The 17,409-nt window shown below is 52.0% G+C and overlaps 3 protein-coding genes across 4 annotated transcripts in view; 1 reads left to right on the plus strand and 2 right to left on the minus strand.

Annotated features, from left to right (window-relative positions):
- USP22 (ubiquitin specific peptidase 22) overlaps nt 1-4,962 on the plus strand; it is a 45,054-nt gene extending 40,092 nt beyond the window's left edge. For both annotated transcript variants that reach the window (XM_055242333.2, XM_055242332.2), the window contains one exon: nt 1,390-4,962. In XM_055242333.2, the coding sequence (XP_055098308.1) occupies nt 1,390-1,432 (43 nt within the window). In that variant the 3' untranslated portion in view covers nt 1,433-4,962. The remainder of the gene's footprint in view (nt 1-1,389) is intronic.
- On the minus strand, nt 2,435-9,598 carry LOC129462394 (uncharacterized). Its single transcript, XM_055242336.2, has 3 exons — nt 9,532-9,598; nt 8,454-8,603; nt 2,435-7,530 (listed from the first exon to the last, which is right to left on the minus strand). Exon 3 carries the CDS (start codon nt 7,273-7,275, stop codon nt 6,286-6,288), a length of 990 nt encoding a protein of 329 aa, XP_055098311.1. The 5' UTR covers nt 7,276-7,530; nt 8,454-8,603; nt 9,532-9,598; the 3' UTR covers nt 2,435-6,285.
- A 5,963-nt stretch (nt 9,599-15,561) lies between these two features.
- LOC129462398 (translocon-associated protein subunit beta) lies at nt 15,562-16,479 on the minus strand. The gene is given in 1 exon segment (XM_055242344.2): nt 15,562-16,479. A coding segment is annotated over 1 exon segment (561 nt). The 5' UTR covers nt 16,463-16,479; the 3' UTR covers nt 15,562-15,901.
- Between the last annotated feature and the right edge of the window lie 930 nt (nt 16,480-17,409).

A 17,409-nucleotide genomic window follows, 5' to 3' on the forward strand; every position in this document is an offset into this window, starting at 1 on the left:
ACGTCCTGTGGGGCGGGAGGAAGGCCCTGTGGTGGCCACAGTGCTTCCTCTCCGGTATAGCTGAGACCAGCCCATGTCTGAGCCTAGAACCACTCGAAGGTGTTGACTTTCATTTGCCGAAGTAATGAGGCCTGTTCTGGATAGGGTGCCAGCCTCAATGGGCGCTCAGGTGGGAGAAGAGGTGCCTGAGCAAAGGCCCTCTCTGGAGGCATTCCCTTAGCACAGAGAACATCAGAGCAGTTGTTTTTTAACCGCATGAACTGAACACATTAGTCCTTTTTTTTTTTTTTTGAGACGGAATTTCGCTCTTGTTGCCCAGGCTGGACTGCAATGGCATGATCTCAGCTCACTGCACCCTCTGCCTCCCGGGTTCAAGTCATTCTCCTGCCTCAGCCTCCCTCCCAAGTAGCTGGGATTACAGGCACGTGCCACCATGCCTGCCTAATTTTGTATTTTAGTAGAGATGAGTTTTCACCATGTTGACCAGGCTGACTTCAGGTAATCCTTTTGCCTCGGCCTCCCAAAGTGCTGGGATTACAGGCGCGAGCCACCGGGCCTGGCCCACATCAGTTCTTTATTAGCTCCTCTCTTCTTTCCAGTTTCATTCCTTCATGGCATAGAAACCTGTGACCAGGCCGGGCGCGGTGGCTCATGCTTGTAATCCCAGCACTTTGGGAGGCCGAGGCGGGTGGATCACGAGGTCAGGAGATCGAGACCATGTTGAAACCCCGTCTCTACTAAAAATACAAAAAATTAGCTGGGTGTGGTGGCGGGCACCTGTAGTCCCAGCTACTCAGAGAGGCTGAGGCAGGAGAATGGTGTGAACCCGGGAGGCGGAGCTTGCAGTGAGCCGAGATCGCGCCACTGCACTCCAGCCTGGGCGACAGAGCAAGACTCCATCTCAAAAAAACCTGTTGACCATCCAGGGGTCAAGGGGACCCCAGCTGCCATGAACTCCCTGAGGGCTTTGCACTTTACATTCTGAGCAACACAGAAGCCCTCTTGAGAGGTTTTATTTGGAAGAATCTGGGATAAAGGACAGCCTTCAGGGCGATGAGGTGGATCTGGACTGGACCCACTTGAAAACAGTGGGCTCTGCACAAGGGTGGGGCTGTCACAAGTGGGCGAGAGGCTGTGGGAGGTCGGGTGAGGCAGTGGGTGACCTCGTGGCAGGTGGGGATGGTGGTCAGGCTGCGGAGATGGGCAGGGCCAGTGCCACCAGCCAGCAAAGCACTCTTTCCTCCTTGCGGACTAAAAAGCCAAACCCATGAACTCAGGCCTGGCTGACCTGTGCAGAGCGCAGAGCACGTGGGCTCTCGTGTATGGTGGGTTGTTCTGGCTCCTGTCTTAGGAGTTAGAGGTTAGCCTCCTCCCTCTCTGCCTCCATAGGTACTTGCTGTTCTATCACAAACAGTTCCTGGAATATGAGTAGCCTTATCTGCAGCTGGTCAGAAAAACAAAGGCAACGCATTGGCAAGCCTCACAAAGTGATCCTCTCTGCCCCCCTGCCTCCCGCCGCCTCCCCGGCCTGGTGACACCACCTCCCATGCAGATGTGGCCCCTCTGCACCTGGGACCCATTGGGTCGGGATGGACCACACGGATGGGGAGGCTTCCGGAGCTGCTTTGAAGGTGGATGAGATGAGGGGTGTGCTCTGGGTGGGAGGAGCAGCGTACACCCGTCACCAGAACATCTCTTGTGTCCTCATGATATGGGGGTGCAACGGGGGCCTCACAGCACAGAGTGACTGCCGCCTGGCATTCCCCAGCACTCGGTGTGGAAAGGCCCCTACCTGCTGTAAGATTATGGGTCCATTAAAGCAGTAAGCTGAAGACACAGAGGTGTAGTGTGCGGGACAGCGGGCCTTGCAGATGCCTTTCTGTTGGTGTTTTAGTGTTAAAATACGGGGAGTATGGAACTCTTCACCTCCAAAAAGTGTTAAAATACGGGGAGTATGGAACTCTTCACCTCCATTTTCTCAGCGGCTGTGAAGCAGCCTCCTAGCTTCGGAAGTAAGGACACTACGTCGCGTTTTCAAGCGTGTCTGTTCCGCAGGTAACTTAGCATCAAGCTGCACGTGGAAGCATTTTGCAGTTTTCTAGAAACAGGCATTTTCTTATCCCTCTCCCGCTCCTTTTTCCACAAAGGTGAATTTCATAAATGTAAAGTAGTAAAGTGAATGAATTACTGAGTTTATACTGAAATTTAGGGAACTTCTCCTTTAGTCTTGCTTTTTAATCGGTGCCATTTATGTTGCTGTCCGCCCTGTGGCCCTGTGTGCCTGGCTCCTCTGGGTGCCTTGGTGTCTGCCGGTGGCTGGCAGTGAGCGCAGCGGAGGAGAGTCGTGCTGCAGCTCATACGGTGTCTCTGTCATCTCAGTCTGGAGTAAATGCAGCCTCTGCCAGTGTCCGATGGGTTCCCTCCCTCGTATTTCTGTCTGCCTTCTGTCCCATTGCCTGGCTACCGCTGCCTGGCAGCCAAGGGTGTTGGTCGCGAAGCTGGAGTGGCCTCTGGTGGAGCCTGCATCTTGTCTCGTCTGCCTCTGCTTTACGTTTGGTGTACTTTCGGGCGTGGTGGCAGTAAAAGGACATCGTGATTGAGCTTGTCAGCAGAGCTGAAAGAGAAAGTAGAAGGATGTGCATTGTTCCTTGTAAGATATCTTGCATGTATCTGTGTATTCAAATTCAAACAGAGGTGGTTTGTCCATTTGTCCACTGAGAAATTATAAACTAGGGACAAGGGGGAGGAAAAGTACTGAAATATAGTTTATGAAGCAACTGTGTCTCGGGCTGTGCTTGTCCCAGGAGACCCAGCTGCATCTGAACTGAGGCTTCTTCAGTCCTGCAGGAACAGGATCATCCGTTTCAGCGGTGGGCAGATGTTTTTATAGACAGCCAGGGAGTAAACACTGTTGGCTCTGTGGGCTGTATGGTCTCTGCCATAAATAGTACAGAGGTGTGGCTGTGTCCAGTACAACTTTTAGACACAGAAATCTGAATTACATATATTGTTCCGTGTCAAGAAACTTAAGATTTTTTTTTTTTTTAACTATTTAAAAACCTGAAACCTATTCTTAGCTCACAGGCCATGGAGAAGCTGGTGGGGACCAGACCCAGCTCCTTAGCTGGCTGGGGAGGGGGCAGTGACAGTGGCAGCTGAGTAGCTACTCACTGCTCAGTGTAGAAAACATGAGAACACAGGACTTGGCGATCACAGCCCGTAGAACCATCATGTGTGGCAGAAGCCTGAGGGATGTGGTCTCTTGCCCACGTGCTCAGTTCATTTTCTGTTGTCTTTCTGCATTTAAAGAATTCACTTGGAAGCATGTTTTACAAAATGAATTATCAGAGAAACAGAGATGGGCCGAGATTTTCAGAAATGGCCCCATGTGACCAAGTTCTGCTGTGTGGGGTGACAGTGCTTTGAAGATCTCTTTTGAGGATGAGCAGTCTTTTTTTTTTTTTTTTTTTTTGAGATGGTGTTTTGCTCTCACTGCCCAGGCTGGAGTGCTGTGGCACAGTCTTGGCTCACTGCAGCCTCCACCTCTTGGGTTCAAGCAGTTCTCCCAAGTAGCCTCCCAAGTAGCTGGCACTACAGGCATGCGCCACCATGCCGGGCTAATTTTTATATTTTTAGTAGAGATGGGGTTTCAGCGTGTTGGCCAGGATGGTCTCAAACTCCTGACCTCAGGCGATCCACCCACCTCAGCGTCCCAAAGTGCTGGGATTATAGGCGTGAGCCACTGCGCCTGGCCTATGAGCGGTCTTTTAATCAGGAACAAATCTAGTGGAAAGGAGAGTTGCAAGTTGGCCCAGAGGATTGTGAGCTGGGCAGTGCCTCCCTGAAGGCTTGCCACTTTGGGACGCCCTGGTTTCCTGGGGTGTCTTGCGGAGTGCAGAAGGCAGTGTGTGAGCCTTGGGCCTTTCTGGCAGCTGCACGGGTTTGGCCAGACCCTTCCTCCCCTCCCGCCGGCCAACCCCTAGTCCCCTTCCTGTCTCCACTTGCATTCAGGGGTGGCTGCTGTTCTGAGAACATTAGAACTGGGAAGAGAGATGGAGTCACATGCATTCTTGGTGGGCAGCATTCTAAACTTTTGTATCCAAGTTAGTCCCCCTTATTCCACTGTGGCATTGCCGTTCTAAGCAGTTACCCAATGCCTGCTGCTGAAGAGCTGCTCACAGGAGGCGGTGGCGGCCCTGGTACTGCCCCTTGCATTAGGTCTTGTGTTTGATGTGCTCTTGTGAATTTACTTTGTCAGAACAAAATATTTACGTGTTGGGTTCAGGAATCTCTCCTTTCAGCTCCCCATCTGGCTATGAAATTCAGGAAACCTCCCGTTGCCTAGTAATCACCCCATGTAGGTGTAAATTGTGACAAAGTGCATCTGACCACTAAGGGGCCCCCTTGGTGACCCCAACACATTCACAGCAGTGTTAAAATGGCCTGCGTTTCGGAGATGCTGGCTGGCCTTTCAGTGCCTCCCAGGAAGACACATGGCCTTTCCCTCTTCAGATGCCTGAAGGGAGTGCTTTGAGGCAGGGGATGTGCTGGGAGTGAGGGCGGCCTCCCTCTGGCCCCGGGGCCCTCTGTGGACCTGGGCTCCCTCCGTGGACCTGGGCTTCCTGGTGAGCACTGCAACCTCCCTGGGCGTTCCCTCCAGCACCACCACCACTGCAACATATAGACCCGAGTGCTGTTGTATTTTAGCTTGGTGTGTATGCTTTTCATTGTGTAAAATTGCTCTTCTTTTGACAATTTAAGTGATTGTTTTGTTTACTGTGTTTGAAAATAAAAATTAAGAAAAAAAAATTCCAATGACTGTGCTGTGGTTGGAGACTTCATTTACCAAGATGTTTACTCTTTCCTTTCCCCTCCCACTTTGAGGAGCTGTGTCACTCCTCCCCCCCCCCCCCATGCTTTGTAGTCTCCTATGTCATAATAAAGCTACATTTTCTCCGAAAACTGGCCGGTTTTCCTTTTATTGACACAAGCAGCTGAAGAGAGGGTGGCAGGAGGGAGAAGAGCAGCCAGGGCACATCGGCCTGCATGGGGGCGTCCCTGGTCTGAGTCAGTGGCCAGAGCTGCAGCCTGGCTTTGTGCCCAAAGTCTTGTCTGGGTGTCAGGAAGGCCACGCACTCAATGTTTCGTCCCTTTCTGTGAGTCACCTGCTGCTGATTGAGCTTTGTCCCTCCTTTTTTGGGCAGGAAGGTGACATCCAGGATTCAGGACAACCATGGACCTTCAGACTGGAAGCCCTTGACATGCTGAATCCTTGCCAGGCTTGGATTGCAAGACCTGGGCTGTGGTTATGTGCATTTTGTAGCAAGCTCCCTGTGTGGAGAGTAGCAAATGCAAAGAAATACTATACTCAGTGGAGAGGAGATGTGCACAGGAATTCAAGTGCACGGTTCTGTGACAGCTCACGAGGCCATGGTGGACCTCTATAACGTCCTTTCCCAGCCGCCCCCACATACTTCCCCTGCCCTCAGCAGGTCAGGAGTCTTCTGCTCGGCCTCATCTTTGATTCTGAAGCTTGTGAGTTCTGAATAGTTCTGCCCTCTCCTTTTTCAGATGCTTCTGTGGCAAACTTTGTGGCAAGTTACTTGACTTCCTTTACATGGAAACACTTAAGAACACCAGAGAATGCCCCGGGGTTTCAGACTTAGTCCTGTCTCCTCATATTAAATAGAACCATTGTTGTGTTCCCCTGGGGGAAGCTCCACTCTTCCTGGGTCCTAAGACCTTCCAACCAGCAAAGCCCCATTTCTCCAGGACACGCATAGGAAAACTTTGTGACTGAGACGTTTGGTGCAATACTGAACATCGTCCACTTTCACACCTTCACTCAGAACCACACCTGGTTGTGGGAGAGTCATCACCATACACTGGCTTCCAGTAGAGAGCATAAAATTCATCTCATAAGACAACCTCACCACTTCAGCATAACAGCGATCGTTAAGTCCAGTTGCTTCCAGGCGGTGGGTGATGTAGCGAGAACAGTTAGTTCCCTAGTCAAGGACCACTGCTGCATGTCCCTCACTGTGAATGGAGTACCCTGGTAACAAGCAATGCCATGTGGGCTCCTGTGACGGCAAAAGGCAGGGCTGGCGAGTCTATGTCCAGGTAGGGGCTCCCTGCAGTGAAGGCCAATCTCAGCCTTCTCCACAGTGTGGGCAGCCTGCCCACAGGTAGCCAGCCGGTCCTCCTGGGAAATGGTGCCAGTCCAGGGATCGACACCAAGTCTCTCATCAGCAGGTGGGGCATTCGGCAGTGGTGTTGGCCTGGTCAGGGAACGAGCAGGATGCTGAGCCTCTTCCCTCCCATGCCTGTCTGATGGCTGCTTTGTTTGTGGGCCCATCCAGCAATCATGGTGGCCAGCGAAAGGAGCTGACTCCACCTAGTGTGCTGTTTTCCCCACCTCAGGATCAAGAGCATCCTCTGCAAGGATTCTCTTTGGTGGGAACATGGGAATGTGGATGAAACTATCTTCACAGTCTGAGCTGCTGAGGCAATGACTGCAGGGTGCCTCTGTCCTCTGGGAAGCCCGGCTGGAAGGCACTTGGCAGTGGTGCCTGCTGTGGCTGCGGCAGGGGCTAGGCTGCAGGACGAGGCCTCCAGAAGGCGGGTGGTGCGGCAGGCAGGGCCTCGAAGCCTCTGGGTGCCATGTTGGCATAGTGGACTAGGGCACTCGCGGTGTTGCTGGGCCAGGCTCTGGGGTGCAGACTGCCTGCACTGCAGCGATGAGGCCAGGAAGAGGCAGCAGTGTTCACAGCTGTTGACTCCCTTGAGCCAGCCCTCCACATGGTCATCACTGCACGTGCTCAGTGTCTCTGACCTGGCTTGTCCAGGTTCTCTGATGTGAATCCTTACAGCATCGGGGCTTGCAGTGCCCTGGTCCCTTGCGTGGTCACCTGGAGGCCTGTGGTCCACCTTTGCCGTGTGGGCTCCTAACGTTCCAAGTTCTTCTACCAAGGGGGGTTGCAGGGAGGTGCCACCTTGCTGCTGGGGTGTCTCTCGACCTGTGTCCTCTCTGTCATAAGCCCAGATAGGGCCTGGTGTCGGGGTCCCAGTGGGCTTGCTGGGCCAGGCCGGTCCTGTGGTTCCAGAGCTGCCCAGGTAAGATGTTGAAGTGACGGGCCCAGTAGCCCTGTTCAAAATTGTAGTTAGGGAATGGGCTCCCAACATCCAGGTCTGTCGGGAGCTGTGGCATAGAGTTCCAGCACAGGCATTTTCATGTGCAAGGCCTGACCTCACTGGGCGACAGGCTGGCCTCATCTTGAGCCTCTGGGCCCCTCACAGAGCGGCTTGCTGCCCTGGGTTCTGGTGAAGCCTCCTTGTGCTGCTGGGCCTCGGCCTCAGCCTTGGGGACAGCTCCATCAGGCCAGGCTGGGGGAGGACAAGGCTTTTGTCCCAGAGGGACTGATGGCATGAGTCCCTGGAGCTGAGCTGGTGGGGTGGGGAGGGACAGTCTGTCCCCCTCACATAGGGGCCCAATGCCAGGGGGCGCCCTCAAGGACCCTCACTTGAGTTCTGCTGGAAAAAGCAGACATGGTCACCGAGCCCATCGGGCCTCTCCAGGGCTGGGTCTCACAGGCCTGGGCCTCTGGAGTCCTTGAGGTCCCCGTGTGTTCCCCTGGCCTGACACTGAGGACACCTCTGCAGGCTGCTGATCCCAGGGTGAGGGCTGTGTGCAGCCTGGGGTGGGGCAGCTTTCAGGGAACCTCAGGTCGGTCCTGAAATGGCTCCCAGGCTTTAGTCTGGCTCAGGGCTTCCTGCCTCACACCCTCACCTCAGGGCTGTTCAGCAGCCCTGATTCAGAACTCAGGTGAAAGGGATCTTCACTGTCACCCAGCCCCCTTGCCACCTTGCATGGGGTTTGTCTCCACAGTGGGTGAGAAGTGAATGGGCACGGGTTTCCCTCTGCCCTCCAGGCCGTCCACCCCATGCCAGGGCTGGACAAATCCCATGCCCGGCTGAACTCTTGGTTCTGGCTCTGGGTCAGGGCTTCCCCCCGTGCCCTCTGCCCGAATCCTCTCTGGGTCAGGGACACCAATTCTCTCTTGTCCCCCTGGCTTGTTGTCTTGACAGTCTTGGAGGGGCACTCAAGAATGAGGGATCCTGCTGCTTGGAGGCAAGGGTGGGGGCTTCCACACCTGGATCTGACTGCCCCAGTGCCCTTCAGGGCCCTTTGGCGGGGCGATGGGGACAATGTGGAAAGAGGGGGAGGGAAGTTGGGGGGTCCTGCCCACAGCCCCTGCCTGTCTGCACCTCACGTCCATCACACATGCGCTCAGTGCCTGCCCTGAGGACTGGCAGACCCATTTTACTTCCTTAGAGGAGGAAGAAGAGGTGCAGGAGGAAGGTCAGGTAGGAGGGCTGATGGGGCCAGGGCACTCCCCACCATTGACTGCCCCAGAGGGTGACTCGGGAGGGGACTTGGTGCTGGAGCCCACCTGGGGGTGGCAGGTCCCAGTGTTTCCTTGTGAGTTCCTTCATGGAGGTTTGAAGGATCCTGAGGACCACGTTGTCCTTGGGGGCCCAGCTCTGAAAGAGTCGCTCCTGAAACTCCCAGATGGTGCTCCAGGAAAGCTTCATGAGGTGCTCTAGGGACAGGGCGGGTATCAGGCCAGGAGGATTCCCTTGGGGGGGATCTGTGCCTGCACCCCATTTCCACCAGGCCCACCTCCCACTGGTTGGTGCCTGGTCCTCCTTGGCCACCCTGGGGTCCAGCTGTGCACAGGAGGCCACAGCTGGGGAAGGCCAGGCAGGGAAGTGCTCACCACACTCCTGACTTTCATCTGGGTCATGTACGGGGTGGGCTCAGTGTCATCGTGCCTTGCCCAGCCCACCACCCCCCCTTCAAGACAGAGCAGACAGTCATAGGGACAGTATAAGGACACTTCCCTCAGGCCAGCCAGGGTCTGTCCTGCTAATTCCCCCAGGCACCCTCGGGCACACAGGACTTACCCCTGTGTATTTTGAATGATGCATGCACCATGGCCGACAGTACCCCCTCGCCCTCCAAGATGAGCACATCCCACAGTTGCAGGGTGAGCCTGAAGGATTTTGTTGGGACAGGAGGTGTGGGAGGACCTGCCTTTCTGGGCTGGGGTCAGAGGCCTGAGCAGGGCCACCTGGGGTTTCAGTCTCCTGGAGTGCTGGGAACCCCTTTCCATGGGATGAGAGCCCCCTATAAAGCAGGGTCAGACAAGGTCCTGCAGCTCCTCATGGGGGACCCACCTCAGCAGCGCTGTTGCTTCTGGAAGGAGGGGCTTCCTGAGGACTTTGGGCTTCCTTGGGCCCTCCCAAGTTGGGTCCTGGTCCAGTCTGCTCATAAGGCTGGGCCTAAGCCCTGGCCTCTGCCATGGGATACCCCCTCTCAAGCAGGGCCTGCTTTGTGTGTCATGCAGGGACCTGCCTGTGCCTCCTGTGGGCTGGGGGTGAGCCGAGTCCTCTTGGTGGAGCTGGACCCCTGAGCTGGGGCAGCTGGGCACTGTGTCCATGGGCTGGGGTCTCCCTGTGCCTCCTTACCCCATCAGTGAAACACCGGAGGAGCCACCACAGCATGAAACCCTCAATGCACAGTCCTTCCTTGCCCTGCAGGGAGGGGCAGAGGTACTCAGGGCCTCCTGAGCTGCCCTGCAATCCTCCTTTTCAGGCCCCTCTGCAGACCCTTCCTCAAGGGGCAGAACCCTGGGTGGTGGCCAGGGGTCTTCCACACGTCCATGCACGACGGCCGGTGGACACACTTCCCTTAGCCCTGCTTAGCCAGAGCCTCTGGATCCTCTGGGGCAGGAAAAGGAAACCCAACTTCAAACTCAATGGAGAATCCCCATCCCAGGTCAGGCCATGGCTGGGACTCGGCCTCTTGCCAGCCCCACGAGGGGCTCGAGTCTCCCCTGGCCCATGGGACCCAGGGTGTCGTTCACTCACCAGGTGTCTCATGATCTTCAGGAAGGACTTATGCAGCACCTGCTCCTGGTACAATAGGAGCCTCCGGAGCTGGGCAGTCTTTGGGCTGTAGAACACTGAGAAGCTGCTGACCCATCACCCCATCAGAGCCCACGCCCAAGATGTGGAGGCATCAGCTGGAAGAGCTGGGCAAGATGGGGGACCCCGGACCCCGAGGCCTCCCTCCCTCCCATCTGGTGACCCCATCACGCGGCCTCAGCCCTGGGGAGGGCGGCCCTGGCTGGAGGCACTGCCCGGTGGCATCCTGGGTTGAGGTGCCAGGAGGGCAGCCTGCCTTTGACACCATGAGGTAGGGCTGAGGCAGGCAGGTGCTAGCAGGGAGACCGGGGTGGGAGCTGGGGGCTGTGTGGCCATCTCCTGGATGTGGGATCAGGCTGGGGGACATGGGATGGGCAGACATTGCCATCTTGGCTTCGTCAGCCCATCCATAGGAAGGGAGGATGGCTGGGAGCGCAGCCAGCTGGGAGGCAGGAGGACACTCAGGGAGGTGAGTGGCGCCTGCACGAAGTCGGGGCTCGCTTCGGGCAACAGAGGGTGGCCAGGAAAAGGTATCAATGCTCTCTGATGTTAGGGATGAAAGGTGTCTGACTTGAGGTTTGAGGGTCCATGTCCAGACCCAGGCTGCTGTGGGACCTCAGCAGGGACATCCTGGAGGCTCCAAACAAGCTGGGATACAAGGAAAGCACCTTGACTGGAAGTTGGGATCACCGGCCAGAGTGGCCGTCCCCTGGCATGACTTGTGTAAGGCCCCGGGGACAGCTGTCCACCTACCCTGCAGGGAGTGCCTCTCACCGGCCAGCAGCTGAGCCAGCACCCAGAAAGCATCTTCCTCCAGCAGATATAGGAGGAGGATGGCGGTGATGTGGCTCAGGTCCCTGTGGTAGCCCACCTGCTGCAAGAGCCGGAGTCACCATAGAAGGATGTCACCTGGGAGGGCTGAGGCCACCTGGGAGGACTCACATCACCAGAGATGGCAGAGATCCTTGGGGACACCTGCCACAGGCCCCCAGGGATTTGGGCTGGGCATGAGGACTGAGCAGGTCACGTGTGACTCAGCTGACAAGGAGCCTGGGGGGCTCCTGCAGCGAACATCTAAGCTCACATGGCCCTAAAGGGCACAGTCAGGGATTGTTCATGCCCTCTCCCCTGGGCCAGGCTGGGGAGGCCACTATGCCTGGCCCAGAGCAGCACCTGTGAAGTGCACCCACCACGAGGGCAGGCGGCAGGGCGCTGACCACCACACAAAGGGTCCTGCGACAGCTCAAGGGCTGCCTGTCTGGCACAGGAGGGCGGCTGGGTCCATGGAGTTGGCTCAGCAGCTCTCCCTGCCTGGAATGGTCTGGAAAGTGGTGGCCACTGTCAATAAACAAAGGCAAAAACAGGCTTTCTAGGAGAGAGGAAGGAGGGAAGAGAACTAAACTGCAGAGGAGTTGACTTTCTGGGACAGAGCTGGCAGCCAGCAGGTCTGTCTTGACTCCAGCTGAACACACACCCCTCCTTCACTGAGGGCCTGGGGAGGGGAGGCTGCGTGCATGCAGATGGTGATGTCCAAGTTAAGTTCTTACCTTAGAAAGTAGGAAATCAATCCAGAGCATCTAAAATGGACAAGTCAAGGATCAGCAGGCGGAGTGGACCAGTTTCTGAGCCTCTTTGGGGATGAGCCTGGGGAAAGCCATGGGGCAGCCCTGCTTGGGAACCCTGGACTGTGCATTACGTGGCTGGTACTCCTCTCTGTGTGACCCTGGGCACAACTTCCCCTCTTGGAGACCCAGCATCCTCCCCTGTAAAATGAGGATGCTGTTGCTTACTGCACAGGGTCATTGTGAGCAGCATATGCATGGCAGGTGCCTAGCATGGTACTAAGCATGTTAGTAAAGATTTAACCTCCTGAGCTGCTGCCCTTATCAATACTGCCACTCTCTGTGATACAGAATGCTGTGCTGGACAAGGCCCACACCTGGATTGAATAAACAAAAATTTAGGGGCCAATTCCTGTTGGTGTGAGCGAACTCCATCTTTTCCTCCTTGGTGGGGAGGGGTCTGTGCAAGAGTTTGGAGCAGGGTTGTGGGGAGAGGTCGGCTCCTTGTTCTTGCCCTTTACAATTTCACCAAGAAAACCTGCAGATGTGACTGGAAAAGGACAGTAAAGCTTGGCAGATAGGAATTTCTCACTCAATCCTTCAGGCAAACACTGAGTGCAAACTTGGGTTGGGGGCCATGAGCTGAGCTCATCAGTGAGGTGGGAACAGAAGAGGATTCCAGTGTGACGACATGGCATGTGTGCCTGGATGAGGCTGCAGCCTGAGACCTGGGCGACGTGCATGGGAATAGATGACGACCTTACAACCTGGCTTCTGTTAATCAGGAAGGAGAGGAAGGAGGAAAAGGAGGAGAAGGAGAAGGATGAAGAGGAGAAGACACAAGGGGGGAAGAAGGAAAAAAGAGGAGGAGAGATGAGGAGGGGGAAGAGGATGATGGAGGAGGAGGAAAAGATGCTTTTGGTTTCTGTGAGTTGTATATGATTTCTCACAGGGCTATTTTGAAATACTGAAAATGGCTCTAAGACCCACCCCTGCCTGCTCCTATCTCCACCCAGAATGAACCTTCAGAGATTTTCAGGGTTGAGAGCCCACCATCCCCGTGCTAGTTCTAAAGGAAGAATTACTTAATTAGGTCCTGGGTGAACTGGTCAAGTCACCTTCTCAGTTTTCTGTTTGTGAAATGGGGACAGCCACTTCTACTCACCATAATTTTTGCCTCCTGCCAGCTGATGTTGAAAATGGATTCACCATGGATGAGTAACCCAGAGTGTGCCGGAGTGAAGTGCCCGTGGTGGGGAAAGGGCAGCTGAGTCATCTTGGGAAGAACCTGGGCCATGCAAAACCTCAGTTTTCTTGACCTGTAAAATGGAAATTCTAGGCTTCCTTTTCTAGATCTTCTCAAGGGTGTGTACATGACAAGCATGTAACCGGCCCAAGACATGGCTGCTACTACTGGTAGTTGTTATTGTGATATAAATAGTATGAACTATAATGGGTTAATATTTATAATCTTATAATAATATAAATAATTATAATATTAACGATAATTTTTTGTAGAGACAGGGTCTTGCTCTGTCTCTACAAACTGCGGGGGTGTAATCATAGCTCACTACAGCCTTGAACTCCTGGGTTCAAGCGATTGTCCCCACTCAGCCTCCCAAGTAGCTAAGACAACAGGTGTGAGCCCCCGTGCCTAGCCAATGATAATTATTAATAATAGTAGCATCAAATTAGTGCTCCTGGTGGGAGGGAACTACTTCCAGAACCTGAACTACTCCCAGAACCTGAACTCCCAGCACCCACTGCTGGGTGACATTTCTTGTTGGTGACATTTCAGCGTATAGCCATTCTGCCTCCTCCTACTGTCTCATTTGTCTCTGAATCCAGTGCCTTCCATGATGGCAGGCACACAGCAGTTGCTGGATAAATGCTAATCAGTACCTGGATTCCTTGTATATAGCTGTCCTCAGTAAAGGCTTGTGGAAGGAAAAGCAAGCCACATTCTTGCACTGTGTTGAAAGACAGCTGGGCAGGGATCATATAGAGTTTCATCAGCAGCTCACTCCCTGCCTGCATCTCCTCCATCCTCCATCCAGGGAGGACTCCATCCAGAGAGGTGCCCTTGTGGGGAAACACGAAAGTCCTGGCTGTTGCTTTCAACACTTCGGAAAAAGGATTCTTGGCACAAAGTGACTGGGCCAGAAACGAGCACAGGAAATAACTTCCCTCAGATCAAGACCCAACCCAATAAAATATTTAAATGTGAAAAGAATAAAAATATGTAAAGTTAATAGAGAGAAACCATTTGATAATTTCTTTACATAGCTGGAATATGAAATGCCTTTCTAATTATGACCCAAAATCCATAAAAGAAAAGATACATAACAGAATCCACAAAACAAGCAAACAAAAAAACTTCTTCATGACAACACCTAAGTCCAAAGACATATGAAAAACAGGCACAAAACCTTTGCAACTCAGATCTAAAGAATAAACAGAAAAATAAAGACCAGCTACCCATGAAAAAAATGGGCAAAAGGCATGAATAGACAGTTCATAGAGGGAAATACAACACAAGGATGCTTCGTCTCATTCAAAAGAGATGGCAAATTGAAACTACACTGATACCATCTTCACCCTGAGATTGTTAAAACTCCAAAAGTTTAATAACACCTTCTTTTGGCAGAGCCATGGGGAGAGTGGCATTCTTATTCCTCATGAAAGGAGAGTAAATAGAAATAACCCCCATGGGGGTAATTTGGCAACATTTGTCAAAATTACTGAGGGATTTACCCACTGACCCGGCGATTAAACTTTGCAATTTATCCTGAAGTGTGAAATGATAAATTCATTGCAGCAACATTTGTAATAGCAGAAGATTAAAAGTAACCCAACATCCATCAGCAGGGAATTGACTGAGTAAATTACAGTACATTTATACACTAGATTATTATGTAGCTATCAAAGTAATGAGGAAGCTCTTTATATGTTGCTATGAAAAGAACAGCAAGACATATTGACTAAGAAAATAAAAATAAAAACAAAACAAGGTATATAACAGCATGGCTCATAGGCTCTGTTTTTATTTCGGGGGTTGTTTTTGCAAAAAGGGGGAAGTTCTAATCTGTATTTTGTAAATGATCATATATGCATAAAGAAATCCTGTTGAAAAATAAAAAACCAAAAACATTGTTTTAAATAAAACATTTAAGAAGAAATTTAATAAAACAAGTGCAAGGTGTGAAAACTATACAACAGTGCTGAAGTAAATTAAAAATTTAAATAAATGGAAAGACATCCCATGTTCATGAATTGAAAGAAAAAATACATGGAAGACTCATGTTTCCCTACTTCAACACTTATTGCAAGGCAACACTACTAATTAAGGCAGGGTGGTCTGGCATGAAGACAGACATAGACCAACAGAATATAATTGAGAGTAACAGTTGTGATCAATAGATTTTCAACAAGGGTACCAAGACAAGTCAATGAGAGAAACAATAGTCTTTTCAACAAATGCTGCTGGGTTAACTGTATATTAACATACAAAAGAATGAACTTGGGCCCCTCTCTCACACCACACACAAACAAGAGCTCATAGTAGGTCACAGACTTACATGTAAGAGCTAAAACTATAGAACTCTTAGAAGAAAACATAGAAGTAAATCTTCATGATTTGGGGTTAGGCAATGACACCAAATGTGCATGATAGATGAGAAGATGGATAAAAATTGGACTTCATCAAAATGAAAACCTTTCGTGTTCCAAAGAACATCATGAAGAAAGTAAAAAGACAATCTACAAACTTGGAGGAAATAGTTACAAATCTTGTACCTGATAAGGAGTTTGTATCCAGAATATATAAAAAATGCTTATAACAGAATAATGAAAAAAGACAATCCAATTTTTTTTCTTTTTTCAATGTGGCATTTGTTTTTATTATAAAACCCCTTAGTAAGCACTTCTCTAACCCAGAATAGACACTGGGTATCCTCCAAGAGTCCCATAGCTTTCATTTCATCTTCCACCCTCTTCTGAGAGGGGGAGGCAGGGGATGGGGGTGGTGTCAGGCAGTCTCCAAAATGCCCCTCCTAGACCCCTGAGAGAATTCACATTGCCAGCAATAAACCAACAGCACTTCAGTGGGGCATCAGAGGGCCCTCTAGGCTCAAGGCTATTGCCAAAGGCATTCCTGTTTATGGCTTCATGATGGAACCAAGGAGGCTCTCACAGACTCCTAGGCCTGGTCCTTCACTATGGCTGAGAGCAGGGCAGGATCCAGGAGAAAGAGGCCAAGGGCTTAGAGAGAGGAGATTGCATTTAAGATATCCTTTGGAGTCTGGAAAGCACCTGGATTTCTTGGGAGAGGAGGGCTGTGGAAGCCCCAATCAGTTCTTCTTCGTTTTGGGAGTGTCATATTTCCTCTTGCTGGAGTACCACAATAGCAGGCGGGTGCTGACGGAGGGAAGGGTCATGACCCCAAAGGCTGCCCAGTCCAGAAAATGAGGGAAGAATCGCCTGTCAAACTCCCACTGAGCCAGGATTCCTCCCTGTCCAGGTGCACTGGTAGAGCCAATCACAACGGGCCCATCCTCCTGGGCCAGGTAAGTAATTGCTGCTGAGGTGAAGTTGAAATAACCAGCCTTGAGAGGGCGCAGGACCATGGTGTGGGAGACGTTGCTAGCAGGGGCAATCCGGTCCCATTTGACATTGAGCATTCCAGACACAATGCCAAAGTCTTCTGGAGGGTAGGAATCATCAGATAGTTCCACGTCTAATGCAGCACTTGAGCCGACATTGTAGATGTTGTACTGGGAGGTCAGGTCTCGTCCCTCCACGGCGTATCTGTTCAGCAGTGATTTGGAAATCAAAAGCCTGGCTCCTTCCTCTGCTTAAGTGACAGCAAATAGAGCCAACACCACAAATGACAGCAGCCTCATCGTGGGCATCCCAAACGCCTTTCCGGAGCCACAAAGACAGGAAGAGCCAAATAATCCAATTTTTATATGGGCTACAGATTTCAATAGACATTTTCCCAAAAAAAAGACATACAAGTGGCCAAAAAGCACATGAAAAGATGCTCAACATCATTTGTCATTAGGGAAATGCAAATCCAAACCACACTGACATACCACCTCACACCCCCTAGGGTGGCTACAATGAGAAAGATAGTCAATGACAAGTGTCAGTGAAGATGTGGAGAAATCGGAACCCTCATGCATGAAATGAGTTATAAAACAGTGCAGCCGGCCAGGCACAGTGGCTCACGCGTGTAATCCCAGCACTTTGGGAGGCCGAGGTGGGTGGATCACCTCAAGTCAGGAGTTTGAGACCAGCCTGGCCAACATGGCAAAACCCCATCTCTACTAAAAATACAAAATTAGCCAGGCATGGTGGCGGGCATCTGTAATCCCAGCTACTTGGGAGGCTGAGGCAGGAGAATCTTATGAACCAGGGAAGCGGAGGTTGCAGCAAGCCAGATTGTGCCACTGCACTCCAGCCTGGACAACAAGAGTGAGACTCCATCTAAAACAAAAAACAAAAAACAAAAAACAAAAATTAAAATAAATAAAATAAAATAATTAAATTTTAAAAATAAAATAGGCCAGGTGCAGTGGCTCATGCCTATAATCCCAGCACTTTGGGAGGCCAAGGTGGGCGGACCACAAGGTCAGGAGATTGAAACCATCCTGGCTAACATGGTGAAACCCCATCTCTACTAAAAATACAAAAAATTAGCCGGGTGTGGTGGCGGGTGCCTATAGTCCCAGCTACTCAGGAGGCTGAGGCAGGAGAATGGCATGAACCTGGGAGGTGGAGCTTGCAGTGAGCCAAGATCGCTCCACTGCATTCCAGCCTGGGCGACACAGCGAGATTCTGTCTCAATAAATAAGTA

The sequence above is a fragment of the Symphalangus syndactylus genome, chromosome 14, assembly GCF_028878055.3.
Source record: "Symphalangus syndactylus isolate Jambi chromosome 14, NHGRI_mSymSyn1-v2.1_pri, whole genome shotgun sequence".
Classification (NCBI taxonomy): Eukaryota; Metazoa; Chordata; class Mammalia; order Primates; family Hylobatidae; genus Symphalangus; species Symphalangus syndactylus.